Source organism: Aquarana catesbeiana, linkage group LG03, assembly GCF_042186555.1.
Source record: "Aquarana catesbeiana isolate 2022-GZ linkage group LG03, ASM4218655v1, whole genome shotgun sequence".
Lineage (NCBI taxonomy): Eukaryota > Metazoa > Chordata > Amphibia > Anura > Ranidae > Aquarana > Aquarana catesbeiana.
In genome coordinates, this window is record NC_133326.1 from 530,651,688 (window position 1) to 530,678,853 (window position 27,166).

The 27,166-nt window shown below is 42.9% G+C and overlaps 1 protein-coding gene across 2 annotated transcripts in view; it reads left to right on the top strand.

The window, feature by feature from the left end:
• The first annotated feature begins 2,054 nt into the window (after nucleotides 1–2,054).
• CWF19L1 (CWF19 like cell cycle control factor 1) overlaps nucleotides 2,055–27,166 on the top strand; it is a 42,793-nt gene continuing 17,681 nt past the window's right edge. The window contains exons 1-7 of one of the 2 annotated variants that reach the window (XM_073621280.1): nucleotides 2,055–2,208; nucleotides 4,982–5,066; nucleotides 6,316–6,400; nucleotides 16,490–16,591; nucleotides 20,870–21,084; nucleotides 21,208–21,326; nucleotides 24,274–24,358. In XM_073621280.1, coding sequence (XP_073477381.1) covers nucleotides 2,186–2,208; nucleotides 4,982–5,066; nucleotides 6,316–6,400; nucleotides 16,490–16,591; nucleotides 20,870–21,084; nucleotides 21,208–21,326; nucleotides 24,274–24,358 — 714 coding nt within the window. In that variant the 5' untranslated portion in view covers nucleotides 2,055–2,185. Of the gene's footprint in view, nucleotides 2,209–4,981; nucleotides 5,067–6,315; nucleotides 6,401–16,489; nucleotides 16,592–20,869; nucleotides 21,085–21,207; nucleotides 21,327–24,273; nucleotides 24,359–27,166 lie in introns of those variants that run through there. The other variant, XM_073621281.1, reaches the window with a different exon arrangement.

Below are 27,166 nucleotides of genomic sequence, written 5' to 3' on the forward strand. Positions count from 1 at the left end.
AGTGGCGGCTGGTGCTCAAAATTTTTGGGGGGCGCAAACAAACTGAACTAAAAATTGCAGCTACTGTGCCATCAAACACAGCCACTGTGCCCATCAAACACAGCCACTGTGCCCATCAAACGCAGCCACTGTGCCCATCAAACGCTGTCGCTGTGCCCATTAAACGCAGCTATTGTGCCATCAAAAGCAGCCGCTGTGCCATCAAACGCAGCTACTGTGCCCATCAAACGCAGTCACTGTGCCATCAAACGCAGCCACTGTGCCCATCAAATGCAGCCACTGTGCCCATCAATTGCTGACACTGTGCTCATTAATTTCTGCCAGTGTGCCCATCAATTGCCGCTACTGTGCCCCATCAGATGCTGTTAGTGTGCCCCATCAGTTGCCGCCAGTGTGCCCCACCAATGCCGCCAGTGTGCCCCATCAGATGCTGCCCGGCATTTACCTGTCTCCTGCACGTCCTCCATGTCTTCTTCCGTCCTCTCTCAGGCGTCCAATCACAGCGCCTGACGTTTCAGCCAATCAGGTGACTGGTAACAGACTGAGAGGCGGATTCAGTGTTAGCAAAGTGAATTCCTTCGCTTTGCTAACACACAGCTGAGTGAACAGCGAGCGCACAGCATTGCGCCCACTGGTCACCTTTTTGGGCGCCTATTAGAGCCTATAGCTCTAATCAGGTGCTTCCAAAAAACACCCCCGCTGCTGTAATTCAGATGCCCGGCGCCCGAAAACGGGCCGGGCATCTGAATAGGGGGTGTCAGCAGCGACCATAGATAGATTCATGCAATGCATAAATTTATCTATGGTGATTAGAGCGGTGCAGGAGAGAGGGGGCGGCGCTCCTGCGCCCTTTATGGACGCACAGCCACTGGTCATTATCCTAGGCTTATGACATCATGCACAGCTCTCTTTCTCACTGTTGTGAGAATTTGCCAGGAAGAGAGGGGGGATGAGTCATGAGGATGAGTCAAAAGAGGGCCAATGAGAGCTGCAGATCTGGAGGTGTGCCTCTGGGTAAATCCAGAAAGTGAACAGGCAGCAGCTTCAGCTGCCCACAGTTAAAATGGTTGCAGCCAGACTCAGTGGAGGGAGATTTCTGCAGCATATTTGGCAAGTACAAAATCACAGTATATATAAAATAATATGCAAAGTGGTTGGAGGGAAGCTTCAGAATGGCAAAGATGTTTTTATTACAAATTATGTGAGCAGAATGCAGTTCCTCTTTAAGTTGTTACAGCAACAGTTCTTTTTTTTTTTTTTTTTGAAGGGGGGGGGGGTTATCAATAAACAAAAGCTAATCATTGTAAGTACCCCTGACGGGGGTAAATGGTTTGCAAAATAATAGACTTCCAGGCCGGATCACCAGTTGAAAATTGAGGATAGAACGCCTACAAAAAGAAAACAAATGCAGCCATCACGTTCAAGAATTGATAAACTGCAATATAATAAATGTTTTCCTTTGGAATTAATACTACTTAAATCCAGATTGTAATATGTTTCCACAGATTTATAGCTTGTTCATCATTTTCACTGAATGTCCTGCCTGCATGTAAATTCACTAAAATATAAAAGTCATGTAAGATAAAATGAAATCAAAGGACGAAGCACATGCAGCTATCAATAAACAATGAGGGGGATTTATGAAAACGGAGGCAAACAGAATCTGGAGCAGCTGTGCATGGCAGCAAATCAGCGCCTATCTTTCATATTGAAGTTTATCTGAACAAGTTGAAGCTAGAAGCTGATTGGTTGCTCCAGATGCTATCTTCTCCAGTTTTGATACATTTCCTAAATATTTTTTGTTCCTCCTTTAAGCAGCTGCTTACATATATCCCAAAACATTACAAAGTCCCTTTATAAAAGTAAACATGTACAAAATTTGCTAACAACACTGTACTAGACAATACCTCAACGCTACAATCTATAATACAGAATATTACTCTCATTTCACTCCTACTGCAGGACACGCCCCCTCACCCGCCAGGAGATTGATGAGCCGCAGTCAGTACAGAGGCTGCGCCCTCCCACTGCCCGCCTCTAAAGGCCATATATGGCCGGAACTACATTTCCCAGAAGCGCTTGATGCGGGAGTCGATCAGGTGGTACTATTTGCCCTGTCAGGATTGAGAATGGCCGGAAGTCGTCTTTGTTGTGGCGTTTGGCGCTTGTCTGTCGGTTGCAGGTCATGTCGGAGAAGACGCTGAGAGTGTGAGTGGTTGTGTTTCTGTTGTGTCCTATACAGGGGTACTAGTAACCAGTGAGGAGTATGTGGGGCACAGTATCTTCCCTGGGCTGTGTGATCGGACGCTGCACGAGGAGGATGTGGAGTGATGCTCCTTCATTGTCTGAGGGGAGGAGAGGGGTAAGCTTCACCAAGCTGCTCTGCAGTGGGGGTGAGGGACCAGGTTGTACTGTCTGACAGACATGGGGGGGCACAGCACTGGCTGCATACAGTTAAAGGTGCTGTGCCAGGTAAAGCCATTATGTACATTTTGGTCTTGTTCACAATTGACTCAATTTCAGACGCTCCTATAGCGTTTGTATGGGCGTCAATGCGCTTAAGACCCCACTATGGTGATCCCCCTATACCTGGAGGCTGGGTGTCTTTCAACCTGGAAGATTGGAGACATCTAGTGGTGGGGAAGAGGTACAACAAAGGATGGCTCTGGAGAGGTAGCTGTCATTGCTGCCAGTGCTGTCTTTTGTATTCTAACCTCTTCTTGCAGACTGTAAAACAAATCTTAAAGTGGTTGTAAAGACAGAAGGTGGGGTATTTATTTTTTTTTTTTTTTAAAAACGTTCAGTGTACAGCAGCACCCTGAGCCTCATCCCAATCCAGCAATTGTGCACGAGAGACTTGGCTGCTTAGGACTCTCCCCCCTGATTGGCTGAGACACAACAGCGGATTCCATTGAAATAGAAAAAGGCAGCGAGGGGACTGGCCGGGCTGCAGCTCTGTGTCTAAATCAACACAGGGAGCCTCGGCTCAGGAGACCCCATAGCAAGCTGCTTGCTGTGGGGGCCTTCAGCAGGAGAAAGGTGCCAGAAGTGCTGAAGAGGAGGATCTGGGCTGCTCTGCAAAATCACTACACAGAGCAGGTAAGCATAACATGGTTTGTTAATTTTAATGGGGGGGGGGGGGCAATAGACTTTACAATGCATGAACAGTTTTGCTGTTGTGACATTTTAGTTAAACTGTAAATATCATCACAACTACTTTAAAGAGGAAGTAAACTCAGAGGCATACATTTGTGCCTATAATAAAGCTCAACTATAGGTACTGTAAATATCTCCTAAATGTGCACCATTTAGGAGATTTTACCATTACATGCAGCCGATGACCTCATTGGTGCATGCGCTCTGAAGGAACGGCCACCCATGCCGTTCATTCAGATACCTGTGCCGTGAATGACTGCTCCCTTGCGCATGTGCGGGAGTGATGTCATCGCGGCTTTGGCCTGTCACACAGCTGGAGTCTGCTGACCTGGAAGGAAGACTGGGTGAAGATGGATGCTGCCTTGCTGGAGGGCTTCATTTTCAGGCACTTTTCACATCGTATGCGATGCACTAGCACATTATGCCTTTACCTTGCATGTCTGATCCGTCTTTTTTTTTTTTTTTTTTTTTTTTTTTTTTTTTTTTTTTTCTTCTTCTTCTTCTCTTACAGCAAAGAGAAACATTTACAATAGAAGCTCTTCATTCTAGAGGAGAAAAAATGATAGGGACAGGCTGAACAGTTACTGATCATTGTGATCAGAGGCTATCAACGATCAGGTGATTGGGAAGCCGGCCTCCCAGTTCCTGTTTGTTAGTGTGAAAGCTCTATTTTTGTGTCCTAGGAGTACACTGTGCAGTGCGTACTCGGCACAAACACAGATGCACATCTGCAGACTCACAGAATTAAAGTGTTGTTCTAAAGGTTGTATTATTGTTTTCCCCCTTCATCTTCCAGGACAGCTTTTATTTAGAGAGATGATTGGCTCCCCCCTCTACAGGAAACACAAATCAGAGTTTAAAAGGCGCCTTTCTACCCTTGTGCCTCAGTTTGTTTTGTGTTTCCAGAACCCTCTAGGAGTACACACCGCTGGTTCTGGTGGCTGTTTAACAGACCCCCTTCTAGCTACTCAGACCGTGTGTGCCTGGCGCCTATGACCATTTTCTAGAAGAGTTTTCCCCCTTTGCTGTACTTGCCTTAGGGTTGAATAGGCGACTACTGCAGCCCACCTATCTGTAGCAGTTCCTGGAGCCTGACAGTGCATCACACATGGTGCAGCTTGAGAAGCATGTCCTGGGAGTCCTAACATGGCGGCCTAACTTCTGGTACATGTGGTCTGTTGAGCTTGCTCTTTGCCTCCAGGTGTATCAAGATGGCATCTGACGCACTTCTGGCAAGATGGCATCTAAACTCTTGGCTAGGTCTAGATCTTCCCTAAAGTTACCCAAACAGGTGGCCCATTGGGGTTTATCCTTAGTCCTTAACGCTCTTACCAGGGGAACCTTTGAGCCCCTAGAAGAAGCTACCTTAAAATTACTTACACTAAAGATGATATTTTTTTTTTTTTTATTAGCTGTAACTTCAGGTAGAAGGATCTCAGGTTTGGAATCCCTCTCCTGAATTCTCAAGTGATTGCCAAATAATGAAGTAAGCACCTTCTGACATCTAGGAAGCTAAAACCTTTCCTCAATTTTAGAACTACAAAACTGGGTAGAGTTACTTCCTGTGACCTCTAAAAGTGAGTAGAGCCCTTGTGCAGGTATAGAGGATCTGGCTTTATAATAACCCCGTCTCCCCGGACTCTCAAAAAGGGGTCTTTACAAGAGCATTAATTTTAAGACCCACTTCCATGGTGCTGCATGGATGCCTACACTTGGCACAAAGGGGTTAAACACTACTAGGGGTGTATTTAATGACTGGGTTTCAAGTGTGTGTGGGTTTTTTTTTTTTTTTCCAACATTATAACACTTTACCTGTCTTTCTTAGACTGGCCTGCGGTGATGTATATGGAAAGTTTGATGTCCTGTTCAACAGAGTACGGACCATCCAGAAGAAAAGTGGCCAGTTTGATGTAAGTTCCTGATGCAGAGCAATACAACTTGCATGCTGGAGTCCAACATGGTCAGCAAAATGGCTATACTATAGGCTGTGATTCCATTAGTAGCAACAGTAAAGTGTACTGTTAACCACTTAAGGACCGAGCCTCTTTCTGAGATTTGGGGTTTACAAGTTAAAAAACTGTTCGTTTTTGTTTTTTTGCTAGAAAATTACATAGAACCCCCAAACACACATATATATATATATATATATATATATATATATATATATATATATATATATATATATATATATATATATATATATATATATATATATATATATATATATATATATATTTATTAATATATATATTATTTTTTTTTTTTTCTAACACCCTAGAGAATAAAATGGTGGTTGTTGCAATACTTTCTGTGGCATCGTATTTGCGCAGCTGTCTTACAAGCACAATTTTTTTGGAAAAAAATACACTTTTTTTTTTTTATTAAATAAGACCACAGTAAAGTTAGCTCAATTTTTTTTTTTTTTTTTTATATTGTGAAAGATGTTGCGCAGAGTAAATTGATACCCAACATGTCATGCTTCAAAATTGCGCCCGCTCATGGAATGGTGACAAACTTTTACCCTTAAAAATCTCTATAGGCGACGTTTAAAAAAAAAAAAAAAAAAAAAATTCTACAGGTTGCATGTTTTGAGTTAGAGGAGGTTTATGGCTAGAATTATTGCACTCACTCTACCGATCGCGGCGATACCTCACATGTGTGGTTTCAACACAGTTTCAATATGCAGGCGCTACTCGTGTATGCGTTCACTTTTGCATGTGAGTTTTTAAAAAAAAAAAAAAAAAAAAAAATTTTATTTTTTATTTTTACACTGTTCTTTTGTCACTTTTATTCCTATTACAAGTTTACATAGTATGCTTTGTGTTAAGACTGCTCATTCCTCATTGAAAAAGACCACAAATTGTGTATACTGAATTTTCAGGCGCATACCACACAGCAGGTTAGTGTTGCTCTGTGCCTCAACGTGTGCTGGGTTGCTGTTTATTATGAATAAAACAAATGGACCCCATACTTGTCCTGGGTTGCTAGCTTGCTGCTTAGTCTGTGTGGAGGATTAGTTTGACAGATCGGAAATGGGGAAACTTCTAAGGGAGACTTTATTGAAAAGTACCGGTAAATATGGCTCATGCTGTCTAGTGGAACACTGTATTTGTTGAGCTCTGGAGTAAGATCTCATTTTTTTTTTTTTTTTCTCCCCAGTTGCTTTTATGTGTTGGAAGCTTTTTTGGAAGCAGCCCTGAAAGTCGATCTCTTTGGGAAGAATATAAATCTGGAGCCAAACAAGGTATGGAGCACTTCTTTGTGACCTGTGTGTCATGGCCAGAAAACCCTGGTTTTGGGTCTTTCCATTGTTAAATTTTCTGTTTTTGGGGTCGTTGCTGACTCCCACTTTCCCAGCACTGCTGGAACCACACACAGAACAAATGACTAGGCCTCCCTTTTGTGGATGGTGAGGGGGGGGGGGGGGGTGGGAGGCTGGATTTAGATTGGTTTACCACCACAGGAACATAGCTAATCTGTGCTGTCACTGTATACAAGCTGGGATTTCTGGCCACAGCCAATCATCCATTTCTGGACACTGATTGTCTGCTTGCAGGGCCAGTCAGAATTGTTGTTTGCATGTAGTTTCTTGGATGAGTAGTTAATGTGCCAACGGCAGCAGACATTGAGGGTTCAAATCTGGCTGCGGCTGTTCTCATACACTTTGTGACGGCAGCCAGTCTCTCCGCTGGCAAGAATTGGGCCCGGTTCGCACTGATGCGAAAATTGCTTCGACTTTGGAGCACTTGTTGCATCAGAAATCGGACCCCATTCTGTGCAATGGAACCATTCTAATCAGGGCAACTTGAATTGCTCTGACTTAGAAAAAAGTTCCTGCGCTACCTTTTGATCCGACTTCAGTACGACTTGCATTGACATGTTAAAGAAGTTGCATGCAAGTCGTGCGGAAGTCACGCTGGGGTCCAACTTCAAAGTCACATGACTTTGAAGTCGTGGGCAGTGTGAACCTGGGCTTAGTGGTTCTCACCACGAGTTGGGGGGGTTAACCTTTTTGGGCTTTTATTTTGGCCATTTTCTTGGGTAGATTAAGAAACACAAATCATGGCAAATGCACTACATGCTTCTCCATTGAAGTCTAAAGCAAAAAAAAACACTGTTTTGCAATTCAAGTCCCTGACACTCTCCAAAAACGCAGCTGCAGAAAAAAGCATAGATGCAAATGCGTGCCATAGAAAACCATGTTAAATGAGCTGTAGTCGGTTTCTGCACAAAACGCATAGGTGTTAACCAAGCCTTATAGGTGTTTACAGGCAGGAAAACAAACTGACAAGTCGTATTCAGGAGAGGAGCTTTTGAGCATAAACACCTAAGGCGCATTTAGCACTTGAGGTTGTTGTGTTTTTTTGGTTTGTTTTGAAGCTGCTTTTCTCCTGCCTTTTCATAAAAGCCCCAGTGTGCATGAACTCTAAAGCTGATGTGTGCACATAGAAGTAATGTCAACATGATCTTGGCTTCGTTAACAGGTGAGTTACTGACCTTGAACAAAGATACAAACAAATGCCCTCACCTATAATTTGCGTTTGCAGCAAGAAGCACATGGAAGGGCAATGCATACAAAACCAAAGAAATTTCAAGCTCAACTTACTGACCAGCCAAATTGTCCTGTCTAACAGTATGTTAAAAACAGGGTTTCCAAGGCCACTATTCGTGGTAAGTTATTACAAATAGTGGCCAGACTCAGACAATCCCGAGACAGTACGATTATGCAATAAGAGACAGAATTGAATGACCTACTATCTGAACAAAGAGCGTCACCACTGATGGATATTAGGCATAAAATTAATGGTGCCAGACTGGCATTAAAAATTAGTCTCGCCACTCAGGCAGAAAATCGTATATGGTGGTTACGACAGATGTTATACGATGGGGGACAAACCCACCACACTATTGGCATGAAAACTAGTTCCCAGCCCCTACACACCAGCATTGCTTAAACTTAGACTAAACAGGCAGTTGAGTCTGAACCCAGAATGCATTATTACAGAATTTACTGATTTTGACTTCAAATTGTGCGGCAACCCAGCGAAAGTGGAACAAGGTAAAATGAAAGAGTGTTTTTTGTTTTTTCAGTAATATTTCCTTGCCCAAATTGACACAACACTCAAACTAATTGACAGAAAATTCAGGCTATAAAGTTTGAACCCCTCAAAAGCCCCGGCCCCAGGTGAGTTTTCAGGACAATACTACAGGAAATTTCAAGAGGTTTTAACCCTGTATCTCTGGGCACAGATCTTCCAGCACAGGAAAACACAGCGTATATACACGTAATGCCAAAACCGAGAAAGGATTATGGGCTTTGCGCAAACAATTGCCCAATCTCGTTGATAAATACAGATTTTAAAATTGACAAAAATCCTGGCCGGATAGATTAAACGCATTTCTTGCAAAATATATCCTTCCGGTTGTTCCTGGGCTCCAAGTGACAGACCAAAATAGAGTCCTAGACATAATTTCGGCAGTTCACTCCGAATTGGATGGGAAAGGACCAAGACGGGGAATGTTGCTATCCCTGGACATACACAAAGCATTTGATTCCTTGTCTTGGCATTACACTTTTTTTTTTTTTTTTTGAGAAGCTCTCTCATATTTGGGTGTTAATCTCACCCAGTTCTGGAGCACATCATATTCACAAAATTATCCTACATTTAAACGCATAGGGGCGGATCTAGCCAAGTGGCTGCTCCACCCGCCATTGTGGTTTGGCTGACTGCATTCAGTGAAGATGAATGTACTTCCAAAAGTGCTATATCTCTTCCGCACACTACCAGTGGCACTGGTCCGATCGGACTTGAGGATATTTCAGTCTAAACTTCTATCCTTTATCTGGGGAGGTAAGAGGCCTAGAGTGAACGTACCCTTTTTTTTTTTTTTTTTTTTTTACCCCCAAGAGAAGAGGTGGGCTGAGGGTCCCAGACTTACAAAAATATTACTATGCAACACAGTTGGCCCACCTAGCCAGATTCCACAGTACGCACCACCACCCAATCTGGATGCAGATAAAGGCCTGCACCTGTTGGATGAGATTAATTTCCTCTACCCTTGGGCTATTACCCAAGGAAAGGCCCCGCAATTTTTTTTTTTTTTTTTATGCCCTGCTCTCTCCACCTCTTTGAACATCTGGGACAGACTGACGAACTCTCAAATTTAAATCCAAGCATACCCCACTGGCTCCTATTCTTGGAAACGAGAACTTCACCCCAGGCCTCACCCCCAGAACATTTGAATGGTGGACTAACAAAGGGCTGTTGCGTAAAGCAGACCTATGCAATCATAAGGAATACTGACAAGTGTACTAGTAGAGAAATGCCAAATGCCGACCTCAGAGTTCTTCCGATATACGCAGATAAAACACTTCTCGAATACCTTATCGTGGAATTCTGATGTAACTATGTCCCCTATAGAATATTTGTGTCAGAAGTTTGCTAAAATTGATCGTTTTGATGAACTCCGTAAAGCTAGAGTGTGTGCGAAGCAGACCTCCAGGAAAGTATTGAGCTGGAAGAATGGTATAATAGCCCAAGGGGCTTCGAAATCCATCATAAACACATCTATGATAGAAGAAAATTTATCAAGCAATACTAAGATGGTACATGGTCCCGGCAAGACTGGCTACCTTTATCCCAGGGGCATCTCCCTTATGTTTCCGTGGATGCGGACAGGAGGGAACGATGCACCATGTGTGGTGGTAATGCCCTAAGGTGAGATGGTACTGGATTAGGATGAATAACTTTTTATTTACACTCACCCAAGTAAACCTTATCAAGTCCCCGAGACAGGCACTGCTGGGTTGTAAGGTGGAGTCAGCGTCGAAACTCCAGGGTTTATATTCATAGCAGCAAAAATTATAATTGCAAAATCTTGGAAATTGGCAGTAGTGCCGTTTGACCAGCTCAAATACAAACTTTCCTGGATTATGCACAATGAATGTATAGAATGCATCTGGCGGGTGACCCCCGATCTATGACTGGGCAGAGCGCCCTCAGGGTGGTGGAAATTGGAGAGCGGGATCATTCTTCTCCTTCCTTCTCTTATTCTTTATCCTTTCTCTCTTTAACCCTATATGATCTCTGATATGAAATGAGGGTCATTTTACATACTCCCTGACATGCCTAAATTGAGGACCCCAGCTAGGGAGTAGTCCCCACTCGTTAAGCCAAGGGACGGGATTTCTTCATTTTGAAGGGGGTAAGCTTCTTTCAGGGAAATATCATCAGATATGCAGCATATCTGTACATTACTGGGTGTCATAAGCTGATCGTTAATTTGTACTTATGTGAGATAATGGTTCATTAGTCAAAAATACATGAAGCTTGAGAAGCATTTTGATAGTTACATTTATAATAATAAACTAATACAGGGGTCACCCCATAGAGAGATGGAAAATGCCAACAATATATTCAGCAGAGACCTCAAATTGAAGGAACGTACATTAAGAGATGATACTCTGATCTGCAAATGTTTGGATGATTATACATTGTTTATATTTGATGCTGTACGTATTCATTACAAACACTTTTGTACCTTTTCAGGAAAAAAAAAAAATTCAAATTGACAAAACAGGGGTTTCATTTGCAAATGCATGCATAAGCAACAGAGCCCCGTCAAGGTATCCCAGTATTTTCTGTAGTCCTACCTTTAAATTTGAGAAGAAAAATAATTAGCTAGCTAATTACAAACCGCGCTCCTATTAAAGTGCAAGTGCAAAATCACTCTATGTGAAAACAACATGTTGTGAAACAGAATCATAAAAATGGTGAACTAATATCCGCCAACTGAATATAACACTAAATCACCATAGTGAAAATACTAAATAATGAAAATGATCAAAATATTCAATGTACAAGGTGAAAAATTAAAGGGAAAAAGTCCACAAATGGTATCCAAATAACAATGTGCACGAAAAATATATTGAATCAATCATGAATCAGAATGTTCAAATAATGAAAAGCAGAGCTTCTGGGTGAATTAAGCTTCTGGGCAAATCTTCCTTGGGTACAGCAAAGCATCGGATAACAGTATTCAGTCACCATCACCAGCCACACAGCCTACTCACCAGATGGAGGTGACTCCCATGACAGGAGTCAAACACGCTTTGGGGACAACCAACAGAGCTTCTCCCGGTCACGGCTAGGTGCAGATGCTGGAACTCGGGTGTCTTGATTAGCGCTAAGGCTACTTGGATGCATGCGACCGGACTTCCCAAGGTGGGTCACAAAGACCGTAGGTGTTAGGAATGTGGAAAAAATGGATAAAAAAAACTCCCATGGTGAAGTAAGCCAAAATATTTAATAGGCTAAAAACTGCTTAAAACCACATTAGGGTTCATGCGGGCAAACAAACGAAAAAACAGATACGAGCGGAAGTGGCGTGTCACATTCGTTTTACGTCCGACCGGTTTCATCAGTGCGTTCTGACGTCATCAGGGATCGTACGAACGGGCACACCGCCTCCTTAAATGCACATCACCATTAAAGGCATCCAATCCGGTGACATCTCATCTGACAGAGAATTAGAAATTTAATTGACTGCCATCTTGTGGCCAAAAAGCAAAAATGCAATTAAAAAAAAGGTAAAAATTTACGACATCCAAACTGCCATCTTGTGGATAGATGCCAAATTGCACAATCAAGTCAAATGTCATTGATTTGAAATTAAAATAAATGAAATAAAAAATTATATTTAGAATTAAAATAAAAATGTAAATTGGATAAAAAAGATTTTTAGTGTAAAGGAATACAAAGAGATGAAACCGAAATGGACAGCCCCTTCACAATCTGAAAGGACAGGAAACCAAATACTCAGTAGTTAGACAGTTTAAATCAATATCCACATTGATACCTGCCGGAGTAAGTGTATCCAAACGGTAAATCCATTCCGTTTTAGTTTTTTGATATTTTCTGAACCATATTTCCTCCCCTCCAATCAGCATCCAGCTTGTCAATGCCAAAAACTCTAGCCAAGCTAGGATCCTGTTGGTGGTAGATTCTGAAATGGTTAGAGAGGCTGTGCTTGGGGAAAACCGTTTTTTGATATTTGTGAGGTGTTCATTAATACGTGTGCAGAGATTTCTTTTAGTACACCCAACGTACTGTAACCCACTTGGGCAAACAATAAGGTACGTGACAAAGATGGACTTGCAGGTGATAAACTTGTCTATTCTATATTCTTTACCTGTACTAAAGGATGTGAAGTGTTCCACTTTCCTTACATTATTTCTAGTCAGTTTGCAGGCTTTGCACTTCCTACAGTAGAAAAACCCTTTTACATCCAAGAAAGTGGGAGGATTTAAAACATTTGGGGCTAGTTTGTTAGTGGATTTGGTGCATGCCGATAAACGTAACTGCTGGGAGACCTAGTTCTGGTATTAAGCTGGACAGGGTCCTGTCTCCCAGCAGAACCGGCCAATGTTTTAAAAAGATTTGACACTTTTGTAGTCCCTATTGAAGCTAGTTAACGGAACATAATCCAGTTCACATTTCTCTTTGATGTTATCTTTCTAAAGTTGGTCCCTATCCATCTGTAAAATTAGTGATTGAGTAGCCCTGAGGTCTTTTTCGCGATACCCTTTTTCTTTGAATCTATCAACTAGTAAGTTAGATTGATCTAACTGAATTCTCTGTCAGATGAGATGCCACCGGATTGGATGCCTTTAATGGTGATGTGTATTTAAGGAGGCGGTGTGCCCGTTCGTACGATCCCTGATGACGTCAGAACGCACTGATGAAACCGGTCGGACGTAAACGAATGTGACACGCCACTTCTGCTCGTATCTGGTTTTTCCTGCTTTTTCGTTTGTTTGCCCGCATGAACCCTAATGTAGTTTTAAGCCATTTTTAGCCTATTAAATATTTTGGCTTACTTCACCATGGGAGTTTTTTTATCCATTTTTTTCCACATTCTTAACACCTACGGTCTTTGTGACCCACCTTGGGAAGTCCGGTCGCATGCATCCAAGTAGCCTTGGCGCTAATCAAGACACCTGAGTTCCAGCATCTGCACCTAGCCGTGACCGGGAGAAGCTCTGTTGGTTGTCCCCAAAGCGTGTTTGACTCCTGTCATGGGAGTCACCTCCATCTGGTGAGTAGGCTGTGTGGCTGGTGATGGTGACTGAATACTGTTATCCGATGCTTTACTGTACCCAAGGAAGATTTGCCCAGAAGCTTAATTCATCCAGAAGCTCTGCTTTTCATTATTTGAACATTCTGATTCATGATTGATTCAATATATTTTTCGTACACATTGTTATTTGGATACCATTTGTGGACCTTTTTTTCCTTTAATTTTTCACCTTGTACATTGATTATTTTGATCATTTTCATTATTTAGTATTTTCACTTTGGTGATTTAGTGTTATATTCAGTTGGCGGATATTTCACCATTTTTATGATTCTGTTTCACAACATGTTTTCACATAGAGTGATTTTGCACTTTAATAGGAGCGCGGTTTGTAATTAGCTAGCTAATTAATTTTCTTGCCTTTTCATCATTTTATAACGTGCTGCTCCCCAATTCATTTAATTTTATTTAATCTAATTTTCCACATGCATGTTTAGGTGGTTGTTACCATTTTTTTTTTTTATTTTTCCTCTAAATTTGAGAGCCTCCACAGTCGAAACACATCCATTATAATGGATAGGCAGAGGGCAGGTGAGCCTGGAGGTTCACCTGCCCTCTGCCTAGCCATTATAATGCAAGTGCTTCCACTGTGGAAGCTCTGAAATTTATAGGTAGGACTACAGAAAATACTAGGGTACCTTGACGGGGCTCTGTTGCTTATGCATGCATTTGCAAATGTGTCCAAACGAAACCCCTGTTTAACGCATACTCTTAGACAGGATAATTCGGTTGGTTAGCAGGCTGGTCTATGAGTTGAGCTTGGAATTTCTTTGCTTTTGTTTTGCCTGAAACAAAACTGCAGGATGGGAGTTTACACTTTTCAGTCTTTTTACTGGTTACATAGGGTTCCCAGTTGGGTGACATTTTGGATGAAACAGCAAAGTTTTTCTTGTCAGATTTTATTTTACCTGTGTTCTGCTAAGCTTTATTTTTTTTCTTCTGCTTCTAAAATAGGTTGGCTTCCCACATAGTGTAAATATCCTTTCTGTTGAGACACCTCAACCAGGCAGGAAGTGAGAGGAACTGCCGTCATGGGGACATGGCTATAAAATTTTGACAATTTCTAAACCTTTTCTTCTTGTACTAGAAAATGTTGACGTGTTGCTGCCTCTGTTCCTGTTGAGGGGATTTCCCCACCTTCCTGCTCTTCTTGACATTCTTCAAATAGGAAGAGAATAGATCGTTTACTGTCTGACAACCATTTGACTTTAGTAGTTGAAAAGAAATCTCCCAAATGTGAAAATGAACAGCAATTACATCTTAAGATTCTACCCTTCCACACTCTAACTTAAAGCTTGGCTTAAGTTGAGCTTTAGGCTTTCTTTGTGTTTAGTAAATCGGGATCTCCAAACTTTCTAAGCAAAGTGCCAAATGTCCTTCAGGTTTTAGGGGGGCCAGACTGTGGCTAGTTTGTGTGGAAAATGCCCCAGCATCAGTGACCAATCATTGGTTATGAGAGAAATGGTCACCCATTGATGTCAGTAGGAGAATGGTGTCCCATCTTTGGAACAGTGCCCCAAGGGCCAGATAAAGGCAAGCAAAGGGCTACATCTGGCCCTTGGGTTGCAGTCTGGAGACCACTGTAGTGAATCTTCTTCTTCAAATGTTCTGCACTTCACTGGGACAAATCCTGCTTATCCTTGTCAACTGTGTATATATCCAAAGGCCATAAAAAGCCCATATAAACAAAATGCAAATTAAAGGGCCTGGATCATGCAGATGACACCTTGTAATAACTAAAAATTGTAAGTTGCACTTGCGGTAAAATGAATTGTTCAATGCAGGTGACCAGGGAAAAACCCCCTCCCAAAACAGCAAGTATAGCACCAACAGTTGCTCCCTCACTATGTAGCCTGCAAAGAGCTGTGAGCACGGATGGGAACTTCTAAAGGAGATACTGCCAGAATCGCAGTCCAGGTATTTACAAGTATGCCCTCAGACTCTGCCGAAGAGGAGCTGCTGTAGTATCCTGGTTAATTGAGCACCACCACTGACATGATTTAAGAAGGGGAATGTCATAGGTTAAAATACTCATTCTAAGCTGGATGATTACCTAAAACTCTCAAATTTTTTTTAAAGCAGTGACCCTGTAGAATACACTGGTGGCACTTATTCATTTGGTGCACACAATCACCATGTAATACTGAGCTTTTGGTTAAAATATAAGAATGGACTGCATCAAGAAAGTTGTTCCAGCTTTGCAGAATTATTCAACAGGTGAGCATGGCAGAGGGACTTGGGCAGGGAGAGTGGTACAGTCCTAGCAGTGTAGAAGCAATATATTGGTGAAAAGCACTTTTATTAGAAACTAAATAAAGCGCTGGCTCCTATAGTGGCTGGGAGCTTGTGTGCATGCCAGCGCTGTCACCAATGTAATAGTTGTGTCAGTTGTAACAAGATGTTTAACCAGGCCCCTGCCACTTTGACCTCCTTTACTCCACAGCTTTTGGGGCCTTTTGTAGTTCCCTGCTTCATGGTTCTTGGGGGCCCTTTCACACTGGGGCGGTTTGCAGGCGCTATTGTGCTAATGGCGCCTGCAAACCGACCCGAAAGTGCCACTGCTTTGTCTGGAGCGGTGCGCTAGCAGGACAGGAAAAGTCCTGCTAGCAGCATCTTCGGAGGGGTGAAGGAGTGGAGTATATACTGCTCCTGCCCATTGAAATCAATGGGACAGCGCGGCTATACCGCCGGCAAAGCGCCTCTGCAGAGGCGCTTTGCGGTGGTTTTTAACCCTTTCTCGGCCGCTAGCGGGGCGGTTTTACCCCCGAATACTGACGGTAAAGTGTTGCTTACAATAGCGGCGCTTTACTCCCGCCCCCGTCCCAGTGTGAAAGGGCCCTTATAGTATCCACTTCAGTGGTTTCATGTATGCTGACATAGCACCTTTTGCTGGCTAGATAGGTTGTTTCCAGCACTTGGTGTGACCTGATATTCCATTGGAGGGCTCTCACTGGTGATGTTCTGATAAAGTCCCTTTTTACTGTAAGTGAAATTTTACTTTTTTTTTTTTTTTTTTTCTCGATACAAGGTGTTTTATCTGCACTATTTAGTGTGCTCTATTTTTGTGTTCCTACCTCCCCCCCCACCCCCACTCTTTTTGTTCTAGCAATTCGCATGTAATTTTGGTTTTAACTAGTAATGGGATAAAATCACAACTTTGATATACTAAGAGTAAATTATTTTATTTGTTTTACAGCTCCTATTCAAACGTATGTCCTTGGCGCAAATAACCAGGATACTGTGAAATATTTTCAAGATGTTGATGGATGTGAGCTGGCTACTAACATCACCTACCTTGGTAATTTGGTGCTTCTAGTTTTAATTTTTAAAGAACAAAAATGTAATATTAACCACTTCAGCCCCGGAAGGATTTCCTCCCTACCAGACCATTTTTTGCGATACGGCACTGCGTCGCTTTAACTTACAATTGTGCGAAGTTGTACCCAAACTGTTTGTTTTTGTTTTTTTTTTTTTTTTTCCCCCCCCAGAAATAGAGCTTTCTTTTGGTAGTTGATCACCTCTGCAATTCTCCCCCCCCCCCCCTAATAAACCAAGAGCAACAATAAATATCCCCCAAAAATATTTTACAAAAACAAAACTTCTTCCTCATTTTAAGCCAATCTGTATTCTTCTACATATTTTTGGTAAAAAAAAAAAAAAAATCTCTAAAGTGTATATTGATTGGTTTGCACAAAAGTTAGTGTCTACAAAATAGGGCATTTATGGCATTTTTAGGAAAATTTTTTTTTTTTTTTTTGGACCATTGACTTTTTATACAGCGATCAGAGCTAAAAAATAGCCACTGATTACTGTATAAATGTCACGAGCAGGGAAGGGGTTAACACTAGGGGGCAATCAAGGGGTTAAATGTGTCCTAGGGAGTGATTCTAACTGGGGAGAATGGGACTGCTTGAAGGAAACCATTCGCTGTTCATACATGGTATGAACCGATGTGTCTCCTCACCCCTGACAGAACGGAGATCTGTCTGTTTATATTGACAGACCTCTGTTCTGTGTCTCTCAGGAGCGATCGCCCGGCGAACACCGTGGCCACCGGGCACGTGCATTAGCTCTGTCGCCCTAGTGGTCTCAAAGCGGCCGACGTATACCTACAGCGATTTTTGCCCAGGCGAGCCAACCTGCTGCAGTTTAAGTGCAGTGGCTGGCTGTCTAGTGATTAAAGCTTACCAGTATGATGCCTTTTTGGGCTTTATTTCCATCATGCATCTTTTACACGAAGGGTCTGATCCGGTCCGCCTGTTAGTGTTTTTTTAATTATTTTTCTCCAGGTGGACCTGATCATACAGTCTGTTTACACCTGTCTACATCCGGTCTGCTATAAAAAAAAGGGGGGGAGGGGGCAGTTGGATGTAAACAGACAGCGCAGTCTGTTTACTCCAGCCGCCCATAAAGCAGGGCAGCTCTGTCCACTCCACATAAACTGAGCGGACACAGATGGCTCATCCGTCCGCTCTGATCAGCAGACAGATCCCCTGCAATGGCTTTGCTCAGACAGAGCAGCCCTGATCCACCTGCTGGTGCTTCTGGCTTCTTCCCCTTGCACCCAATGGCAAGTTGCTTGCTATGAGGACACTGGTGCGTGCTCGCTCAAGCCCTGTACATGATTTCGTGCAAGCGGTTTAGGCAGTGTGTCGCTGTGATTGAGCTCAGCAGGTCCGGAGGCCGCGATGGCTGCCGTGAACCGCCGATCGTTCAGAAGAGACACGAAGCAGCGGTGTGCCGATGTAAACAAAGCACACCGCTGCTCTGTCAGGGAGGATAAAGATAGTGTTTCGGCTAAGCTGAATTGCGATCTCTTTTCCTCCAGTGTGACACTAGCTGCCCCTCCCCACAGTTGGAAAACTCCTCCCCAGGGAACACATTTAACCCCTTGATCACCCTAGTGTTAAAGGCCTCCCTGCCAGTGTCATTTATACATTGGTGCATTTTTTTTTTTTTTTTTTTACTGTATTGGTGTCCCTTATCCCCAAAAAGTGTCACTTGGGGTCAGATTTGTCCGCCAATCCTCTTCTCTTTTTTTTTTTTTTTTTTTTTTTTTTTTTTATAGCGCAAAAAATTACTGCAGAGGTGATTAAATGCCACCGAAAGAAAGCTCTATTTGTGGGGGGGGAGGACATCAATTTTATTTGGGTACAGCGTCACACGATCGCGCAATTATCCGGTAAAGCGACGCAGCTCCATATCGCCAAAAAATGGCCTGGTCAGGAAGTGGGTAAAACCTTCTGGGGCTGAAGTTATTAAAGTGGTTGTAAAGGCAGAAGGTTTTTTATTTTAATTCAAGGCCTCATGTACGTTGGATGTTTTTACAGCTGCTGATTTTGGTTTTTTGTGTGTGTGTGTTTGTGTGTGTGTGTGTGTTTGTGTGTGTGTGTGTGTGTGTGTCCGTCCTCACACCATAGAGAATATTTGCGCAGTGGTCTTACAAACGCAATTTTTTGGGGAAACCGTTTTTGGATCCTTTGTAATAGGGGGGAAAAAAAGCATGTCAGGACCTTTTTAATGTGAGTTCTGGGGTCATAAAGACCTCAAATCTCACATTTACACTTAAATGCAATTTAAAAAAAAATTTTTTTAATTCTTCGGGGGGGAGTCCCTTTTTTTTTTTTTTTTTTTTTAAAGGCAGTTGGGCGGAAGTGACGTTTTGCTGTCTCTTCCGTCATCCAACGTCATTGGGTTGAGTGGGAACCATCATTCCCTCACTCAACATCTGAGGGGAAGTATCGGATCATCTCTGCCTCTTCTGACTGCTCCGATAAGCGGAGGAGACAACCGTAACGCGACGGGAGGGGGTGGTGATTCCACCTCTGAGACCACTTCTATCTGATAGAGGACCGCCTGCTGTTTCAGAAAATACCGGGGTTATGTCAGCTATCTGCTGCCATAACAAAGGTATTTTACGTCCAAGTACCGTCGTATGACGACGGACAGTCCAGAAATGGTTAATAGACAAAGACCAAGGATAAATCCAAATGCTGCCCTCCTTTTTTAAAAGTCCCATTAAAGATTCTTAAACTTTTGTGCAAAGCATGCATTGCTAACTGGTCAGACAAGTCTGCTGTTCAGTGCAGTGAGCCAGTAAAGCAAGAGTTTGTGGATGCTTTATTGTTCCCCACTATGATGGCTAATTTCTCCATACAGCAGACCTCAAGTTTGCGTTTTGTTCCACCCATCTTCTGCCAAGTCGAATGCAGCGCATAATTGAGTCAGTGGGTTGAAGTCAAAAACTGACTTCCCTTCTCCCCCACCCAATCGGTAGATCAACTTCTGTATAACCATAGTACTCATACATGAATTAAAATTCATCTGGTCCCTGCTGAACCGGCCAAATTTTCCACCTATATGGGCCAATTTTACTCTAAAGGATCTGTAGAAGAGAAAATTACATGTTCTAGGCCAGAAATCCTCTAGATACAAGTTTTCTGTGATGAGACGGGCAATTTACTAAAGGTGCTCTACACTATTGTTGGGATACAGGAGGTTAAAACGGAGTTCCACCCAAAAGTGAAACTTCCGCTTATTGGTCTACCCCACCCATCCCCCCTCTGGTGACACATTTGCCACCTTTCAGGGGGGAACAGTTACCTGTGTTTGACAGGTACCCTTTCCCCACTTCTGGAACCAATGCCGTCCCGCGGTAGTTTGCCCCACCGCCGGGCCAATTAGAGGGCGCAGCAGGGAAACGGCTGTGACGCTGAAAGGCTTCACTGCCGATTTTCCCATTACCAGAATTGGCGGCAGCAACTGACAGCCGATCCTAAAATCGGCTTGAGTGCTGACATCATGGGAACCCTGGACAGGTAAGTGTCCTAATAAGTCAGCAGCTACAGTATTTGTAGCTGCTGGCTTTTTTTTTTTTTTTTTTTTTTTTTTTTTCATGGGGGGCGAAACACCTCTTTAAGGTGCAATTATCTTTGCATGCTCGTATGTACTAGGGACTAAATGAGGTGAAAGGTTGGGTTTTCCCTGTACATAAGGTTCTTTTCTTAGGCTTTTAAAAGAATGAAAATATCCAGAGAAAGGGGTCTCTATACTAAATCCTAAAACTTTTGATGAAGTCTAAATGTCCAGGAACGAGAGACCTAGATGCAGGTTTCCAAGAATACTGATTAGAGCATATGGGTGCATTAAGACCCTATGGACAAAAGGGCAGATTCCCTACTGAAAAGCTTAGGAATCCACTTTATCAAATCTTGTATCAGCTATCGACAGTAGTGTCTAGAAACCTGGAGTTTGCCTTTGCCAACTGAAGGATTACAGTGACGCAGGCTCCTCCTGGAGAAGAATTGTTGGAAACTTTTTTTTCTATACTTTAAAAGTGGTTACATGGCGGATGCCTCAGCTGAATCCCTAAGAATGTTCTTAGCAGAGCAAATGGGTCAGAATGGAACCTAGCCTCCCTAGGGTGTATACTTGTTCGTTTTTTTTTTTTTTTTTTTTTTTTTTTTTTTCTCTCTTTCGCTCTTAAAACCTTAATCCACTCTGACATTATTACCAAAAAATGCTTTCACCCTGATTCACAATCCATCTTCAGTGACCTAAATGTTTTTGTCTACAGGTCGCAGAGGAGTGTTTTCTGGTGCCTCTGGCCTCCAGATCGCCTATCTAAGTGGCATAGAGTCCTCTAGTGATCCGGCTCCTGCTTATTGCTTTACCGCCAAGGATATAACCTCTCTGAAAATGTCCTTATTATCCAACTCGAAATTTAAAGGTGTGGACATATTACTAACCTCACCGTGGCCCAAAGATGTGTGGAATTATGGCAATCCTCCGGTGCGTACAGATGTGTTTTTAAAAGCTTTTACTATTCTAATGGATCAGGCTGGCTTTGGGGAAATCTTTTTTTTTTCAGTGGTTTCATTTCTCAATAAATGCTTGACCATTCTCTTGTTTCAGACAGATGTTGACCTGAAGATATGTGGTTCTGAGCAGGTAGCTAGTCTTGCAGCCAGCCTAAAACCCCGGTACCACTTCTCTGCTTTACATGGAGCAAACTATGAAAGGCTCCCTTACAGGTAGGCTAAACTTATGCTGTCTTTCTTTTAAGATCAGATACAAGTTGAAGCATAAAAAAACCTGAGAGGAAGCACATTCACAATGCAAATTCCGAAACGTCTATTGCTCCTAGGCCTGAATTCATTACAAGGAGAACCCATGGGTACAATGCTTCATAATCTGGATTTGTTTCTTGCCTACCTGAGATGCACACAACAAAATAAAACAGGTTGCACAACAGCTTAATTCAAAAGACGCCTCTACAATTAAAGAACAGCCAAAGCTTGTTTGGCTTTACTCCTGTGGCTAACAGGAGTTCAGTTTGTTCGGCACTCCTGTGACCCGTTTTCAGCAGATGGCAGGCTCAAGCCTGCTGTTGGCTGACGTTACAGATCTGGTCCAGGCTCGGAAAAGATTTTGACCATATGGACATGATCCGCCTACATGTCTGGACTGGCACCCGGCTCAGCCTCTCAGCTAGCCGCAGTTGCCTTTTTAGAAAACAAAAAGGGGGTGGAACTCTGCTTTATTAATGGTTAAAGGAGAAGTCCAGCCTGCGCTTGTTTGGCTGGGCTTCTCCTATGGGTCACATGAGTGCCACCCATTTTGCACGTCTGCGACCAGTTTTCAGCAGAGAGCAGGCTGAAGTCTGCTCTCTTCTGACGTCACAGGAATCAGTCCAGGCACTGCGTCATCACAACTGAAGTCTGGATCTGCAAGGTGCCTGGACTGATGCACGTCTCAGGCATCATTCCAGTCAGACTGCCCATCTGACTGGCAGCAGTTCTTTGCTCGTGGAGCCATTGGCGATGTTCGATCGCTCAGCTCTCAGTGCAGAGGCGCTGGGGGACAGATGCAGCATCCACCTAGATAAGTATGCATGGGCATTAAAAAAAAAAAATAACACCCTTCTAGCGTTCTAATATTTTCCATTTCTAATCTACATGCTTGGTCCTGGCAAGTGTGTCAAAGTATGCAATCGGAGACAAACCTTTAAACCAGGCATTTTCAGAAAGTGGTCTCCAGTAGGTGTGTTGGTGTTGCAGGTTTATTTTTGAAGCTGAATTTCAGGCAAACTGCTAGATAAGAGTGGTTTTACCTGCCAAAGAAGTTGTTTCTGTATACCCAGTTGGAAGTGTTGCAAAGCTCTGCCACATAGCACAGCCCTATCTGCTAAGGCTAGAGACCTGATTTTTCTCTGCTGCAGTTAAACACTTTCAGGTCTTGTCTCCCCCAGCTTTCAATTGGACAGTGAAAAAGAGAAGCTGTACAATGATGAGCTCCTCTTTCTCTTTTGCTTTCTTCTATTAGCATGCTACTTGTGGGCACATGAGCATTGTAGCACAACTGATTGCCCTCTCTCCCCATCTGCCTTTCCCCATCTCCCTCTCCAAGGTGAAGTATTGGTTTTTACACTGCCTACACTTAAAAATCTAGTACATTTTGAGAATATAGAATGATTAAAGTGGATGTAAACCCAATGTCGTCCTTTCTAAACTACTGCCATAGGGGTTATCTATAAGGATATACACGCCTCCTGCATGTCTCTTTACCTGTCAAATACCTCCCCTCTGTCTGTTATTAGACCCGAAAAACTGCATATTCTGTGAGTGGGTCTGTTGTCTGGAGCTCAGTGGGTGGAGTTGTGATGTCAGTAGACTCCCGTCCCCCCCACCTCTACACTCCCCTTGTCAATATGCATTTTTGCATTTTCTCCTATGTATTTCTTACACTGAACTTCTGCTATGATCTCTAACATCCAGTAAAAAGCTAGGAAAGTAGCCACATGACTTCAGCATGCCAAATCATGCTGAGGTGTGGAACAGCCAATCCTTGCAGAGCTGCTGAAGAAAGGAGTGGGGGAGGGAATTAAAAAATAATGCAATGTGTCTTAGGCTGGCGCACGAGATATGTAAATCACCTGTCACTCACAGCAAGGGGGAGTATTTGACACAGTTTTTCTCAATTTGTCAAGATTTATCTCACTGAACAATAAAAGGATTGCTCAGAGCTAGATTAACTGCGGCAAGACTGGGCTCAAATGATAGGAAATCTTTTATACTCTACAGTATGATTTTTTTTTTTTTTTTTTTTTTTTTTCGGGTTTACATCCACTTTAAGGTTGCATAAATGTGTATCTTTATACCTGCCTAGAACTCTGCTTTAAAGCCCATTCTGAGATCAATGTCACTGCATGACCAGCCCTCCCACCATCCTCTGATCCCTGGAACAAAGAAAAATCTTTCCCATTATTACTTGCCTTTAACCACTTCAATACCCGCCTGTAGTAAAATGACGTCCTCTACTTTGTGGGGTGATATCTGAATGATGCTTGCAGCTGGATGCATCATTCAGATATCATTCTTTTCAGTTGCCGATTCTGTGCACGATAAGAACGATCATAGCGGCAGTGCCGCTGCTTGATCGTGCTTATAGGCGACGGGAGGGGACGCCCCCCCCCTTGAAGACCTAGGCACTGGATGCTACAAACTCAGCTGAAGGAAAGGATCGGCCACTTTGTTTTGTTTTTTTCCCCTCCAAATGAGGTCTTAAATGCCAGGATGGAATTTAAGGATGAGCTCCGGCGTGTTCGCACACTCCACGTGCAGAGCCTGCCAGGAAGTCAGCACGGCGCTGCGCTAATCACAGGCAGTGAGACATTTCCAGATCTCTGCAGCCGCACATCAGGAAAATGTCTCACTGCCTGTGATTAGCGCAGCGCTGTGCCGACTTCCTGGCGGGCTCTGCACGTGGGCTGTGCGAACACGCCGGAGCTCATCCTTGGTGACCAGCATTTAGAGGAACCTGGGGCAATGTGTTTTTCAAAAAGCATTCAGCCTTTCTGTCTTGTTTTTATCATGGCCATTTTGATGCACTCTATAGTTACCAACATTCAAGGGAATTAGTGTTTTGCTGAAATATATAAATTTTATAAATTCTTATGTACAGTTCTTTCTTTCTCTACAGAAATCATGTGGTCTTGCAGGAAAGTGCCCAGCATGTGAGCCGGTTTATAGCCCTGGCAAGCGTGGGCAATCCCGGTAAGAAAAAGGTAATTATGTTGTCACTGGGGTTTTAAGTGTGTCTTGCACCTTAAAATGCCAGCATTTAGATATTGATGGTATAGGTTTTTTTTTTCTCAAGTATACATGCTTCAGTCTCTGCTAGTGATATAGTACTAACCTCCGCTTCTCTGTCCTTATCTTGCCACAAATACAGCATGTAATGGGAGGTGCCTATTACAGCATACAAGGATGTTTCCTATAGGTCTGTTGAGGGACATAAGAATTCTTCAACATTTGGGTTATACATTCATCTACAGGAGGATTGGATAATGGCAAACAAAGCCAGCCTAAAATAACCCCTTTCACTACAAACCTGCATCAATATTTAATAACAATAATGAATATTGAGACTATTCTCTATTCTCCTATACATTCTTTAACATTAGGAAATCCTAACATGTCTGGTTTTGCACAGGTGGGGGGTTGGGGCCTGTGCTAGTTCTCCCAGTTTGCGTTCTAACAACTGCTTAGGGCTGCTTGCAGAGTACCAGTTGTTGATGGTGTTTACATCTCTAACTTGGAATCATGCTATCCTCTGCTGTCTATTCTGTCCTTGGAGTCCTCACTACCTCTTATGCAGCTCGCACCACTCTGAAATTAGAGGATCAGCCTTTTGCTTGTGCTGTTTGGGTTATTTAAGGCTGCAAAGACGTTCACCTCTGCATCTACTTTTCCAACCAGATCTCTAAAGGGATTGAAAACTTTCTGGTAAATAATTTTTACTTTCCTAGCCCAAAGGTGCATTCACCACATTTTAGATCTCAAAGCTTTTAGTGTGTGTGTGTGTGTGTGTGTGTGTGTGTGTGTGTGTGGTTTTTCTATTTATATTTTTTTTTTTCTGCATGGAATCTGCCAGATCTGCCATCACATCCCTTTTGCCAGGAAGTTTCTAGCTTCTACATCTTTCCAGCACTTTAGTTATTCTTATGCTTTGCTGTGGTGCCTCAGTACTAGTTTTGGCCCATTTCTTCAGCCTCACTCAATACTAGCCCTGCTGTGCTCTCATGGCATCCTCATAGTGAACCATCTTCTTTTGAAGGAACAGTCAGCGCAGGCTGTATTGAACAACATGATAACTTTCCAGATGTTGGAGACTTGGATGAATCTTAAACCATCAAATGAGTTTGTTCAGTGACAATTGCTGGCGTGTCAGGTTTAACCTGGACACATTTCAGACCAGTGTGTTTCTTCCATAGGAAAAACTTTAGAGACTCCAGTCACGAATTCAAACTACAAACTAGGAGACTTGTTAAGGCAGACATTGCCTAATTTAATTTCACACACCTAAAATGCAACATTGTGTTATTTGAAGTTGATCTGGTCGCTGGACAATCTTATTCATCTGTCATGGTTGGCCCTGGTCTGGTAGCTTAAAGTGGTTCTAAAGACCAGAAGGGTTTTTTTTAAGTTAAAAAAAAAAACCCTGAGTGTCAATGGCTCCTGCTGCAGTCAACGTCCATTCACAGGAGCGCACCTCAGTAGCGTGCTTGTTCGAGTATCCCTATAGCAAGAGGCTTGCTATTGGGGCCCTCAATGAAGAGGAGCCAGGACAGCTGTCGGGACCAAAAAAGAGGATCGGAGCTGCTTTGTGGAAAACTATTTCACAGAGCAGATAAGTATAACATGTATGTTTATTTTAAAAATAAACAAAAAACCTTTAGCATAACTTTAAGAATCCAGCTCTAGAGTCAGGAAGTCCTTGCTAGTTTTTGGAAGATCCTCACTTCGTCATTCAAGGTCCTGTGTCTGGATCAGTGATTTGGCTGTCTCTGCAGTTTTGGACCAGCTTCTTTGGAAGATCATCCCATCCAGATTCAAATGTACAATGCCACAACGATGGCGTGCACGAATCTTCAGGGAGGAATCTGCTGTCTCACCACAGCAAGATGTAGATTGATTCTGTCCTGGGCTGATTTGTGTTCCAGTTTTGTCAAACATGTACATTAAGTCCTCTGAACTGGCCTAGGCAGAAATGATCATTCGACCAAGTAAAGCCACTCGCACATATCCAGTGCGCTCTTACAGTTTGTCCCAATCTTCTGTCCCGAGGACTGATTTTTCTGTCCTTCCCTTCAGTTGCTGACAGCATAACTATTTAAAGCCTAGGTGCTGAGGTACAGTGGCATCTGGGTCGGATTTTCTCCAATCATAAAAGGTAGGAAGAATAACTTTTTGCAAGGTCTATCACTGGACATACGGTATACTTCCAAGTGGTGTGTTTCAAAGATTCCACACCAGGTGTCTTCCTGTGGGGTGAATCTTTTTTCCTGCAGCTATGTCTGGACCAACATTTGACTCTTGGCCCTATCAAGGGTCAGGCTTCTGCCTTTTCTATTCTGCTGCCATTGGCCTCTCACTCTTTGCTTAAAACATTTGTACAGGGATCTCCATTTGCTTCTGTCCGTTCCCCTCTGACTTCTTTTGAGTCTAATTTGGTTTTCTCTGCACTTCAACTCCCGCTAGTATTTCTTGTAGCCATCATATCTGCAAGATGAGTGTCTGAAGCTGGCTGCTTTTATCCTGATGGCATTTCTTTTGTGAAAGGTTAAGGTGGTGTTAATGCCCAGCATTTCATTTTTGTGCCTTAAACTTCGTGTGTGTGTGTGTGTGTGTGTGTGTGTGTGTGTGTGTGTGTGTTTGTCTCCAGTTCATAAAGGGACATTCACTCTGTTTCAGGCTGTGAAAGTATCTCCCAGCAATCTAAAAATTGTATAGTGTATGGCCCCTTGGTATTTGCTGTGTTGTGCATCACTCAATTGGACTGCTTTTGAATGTTCTGAAGGTTAGTCATTGTA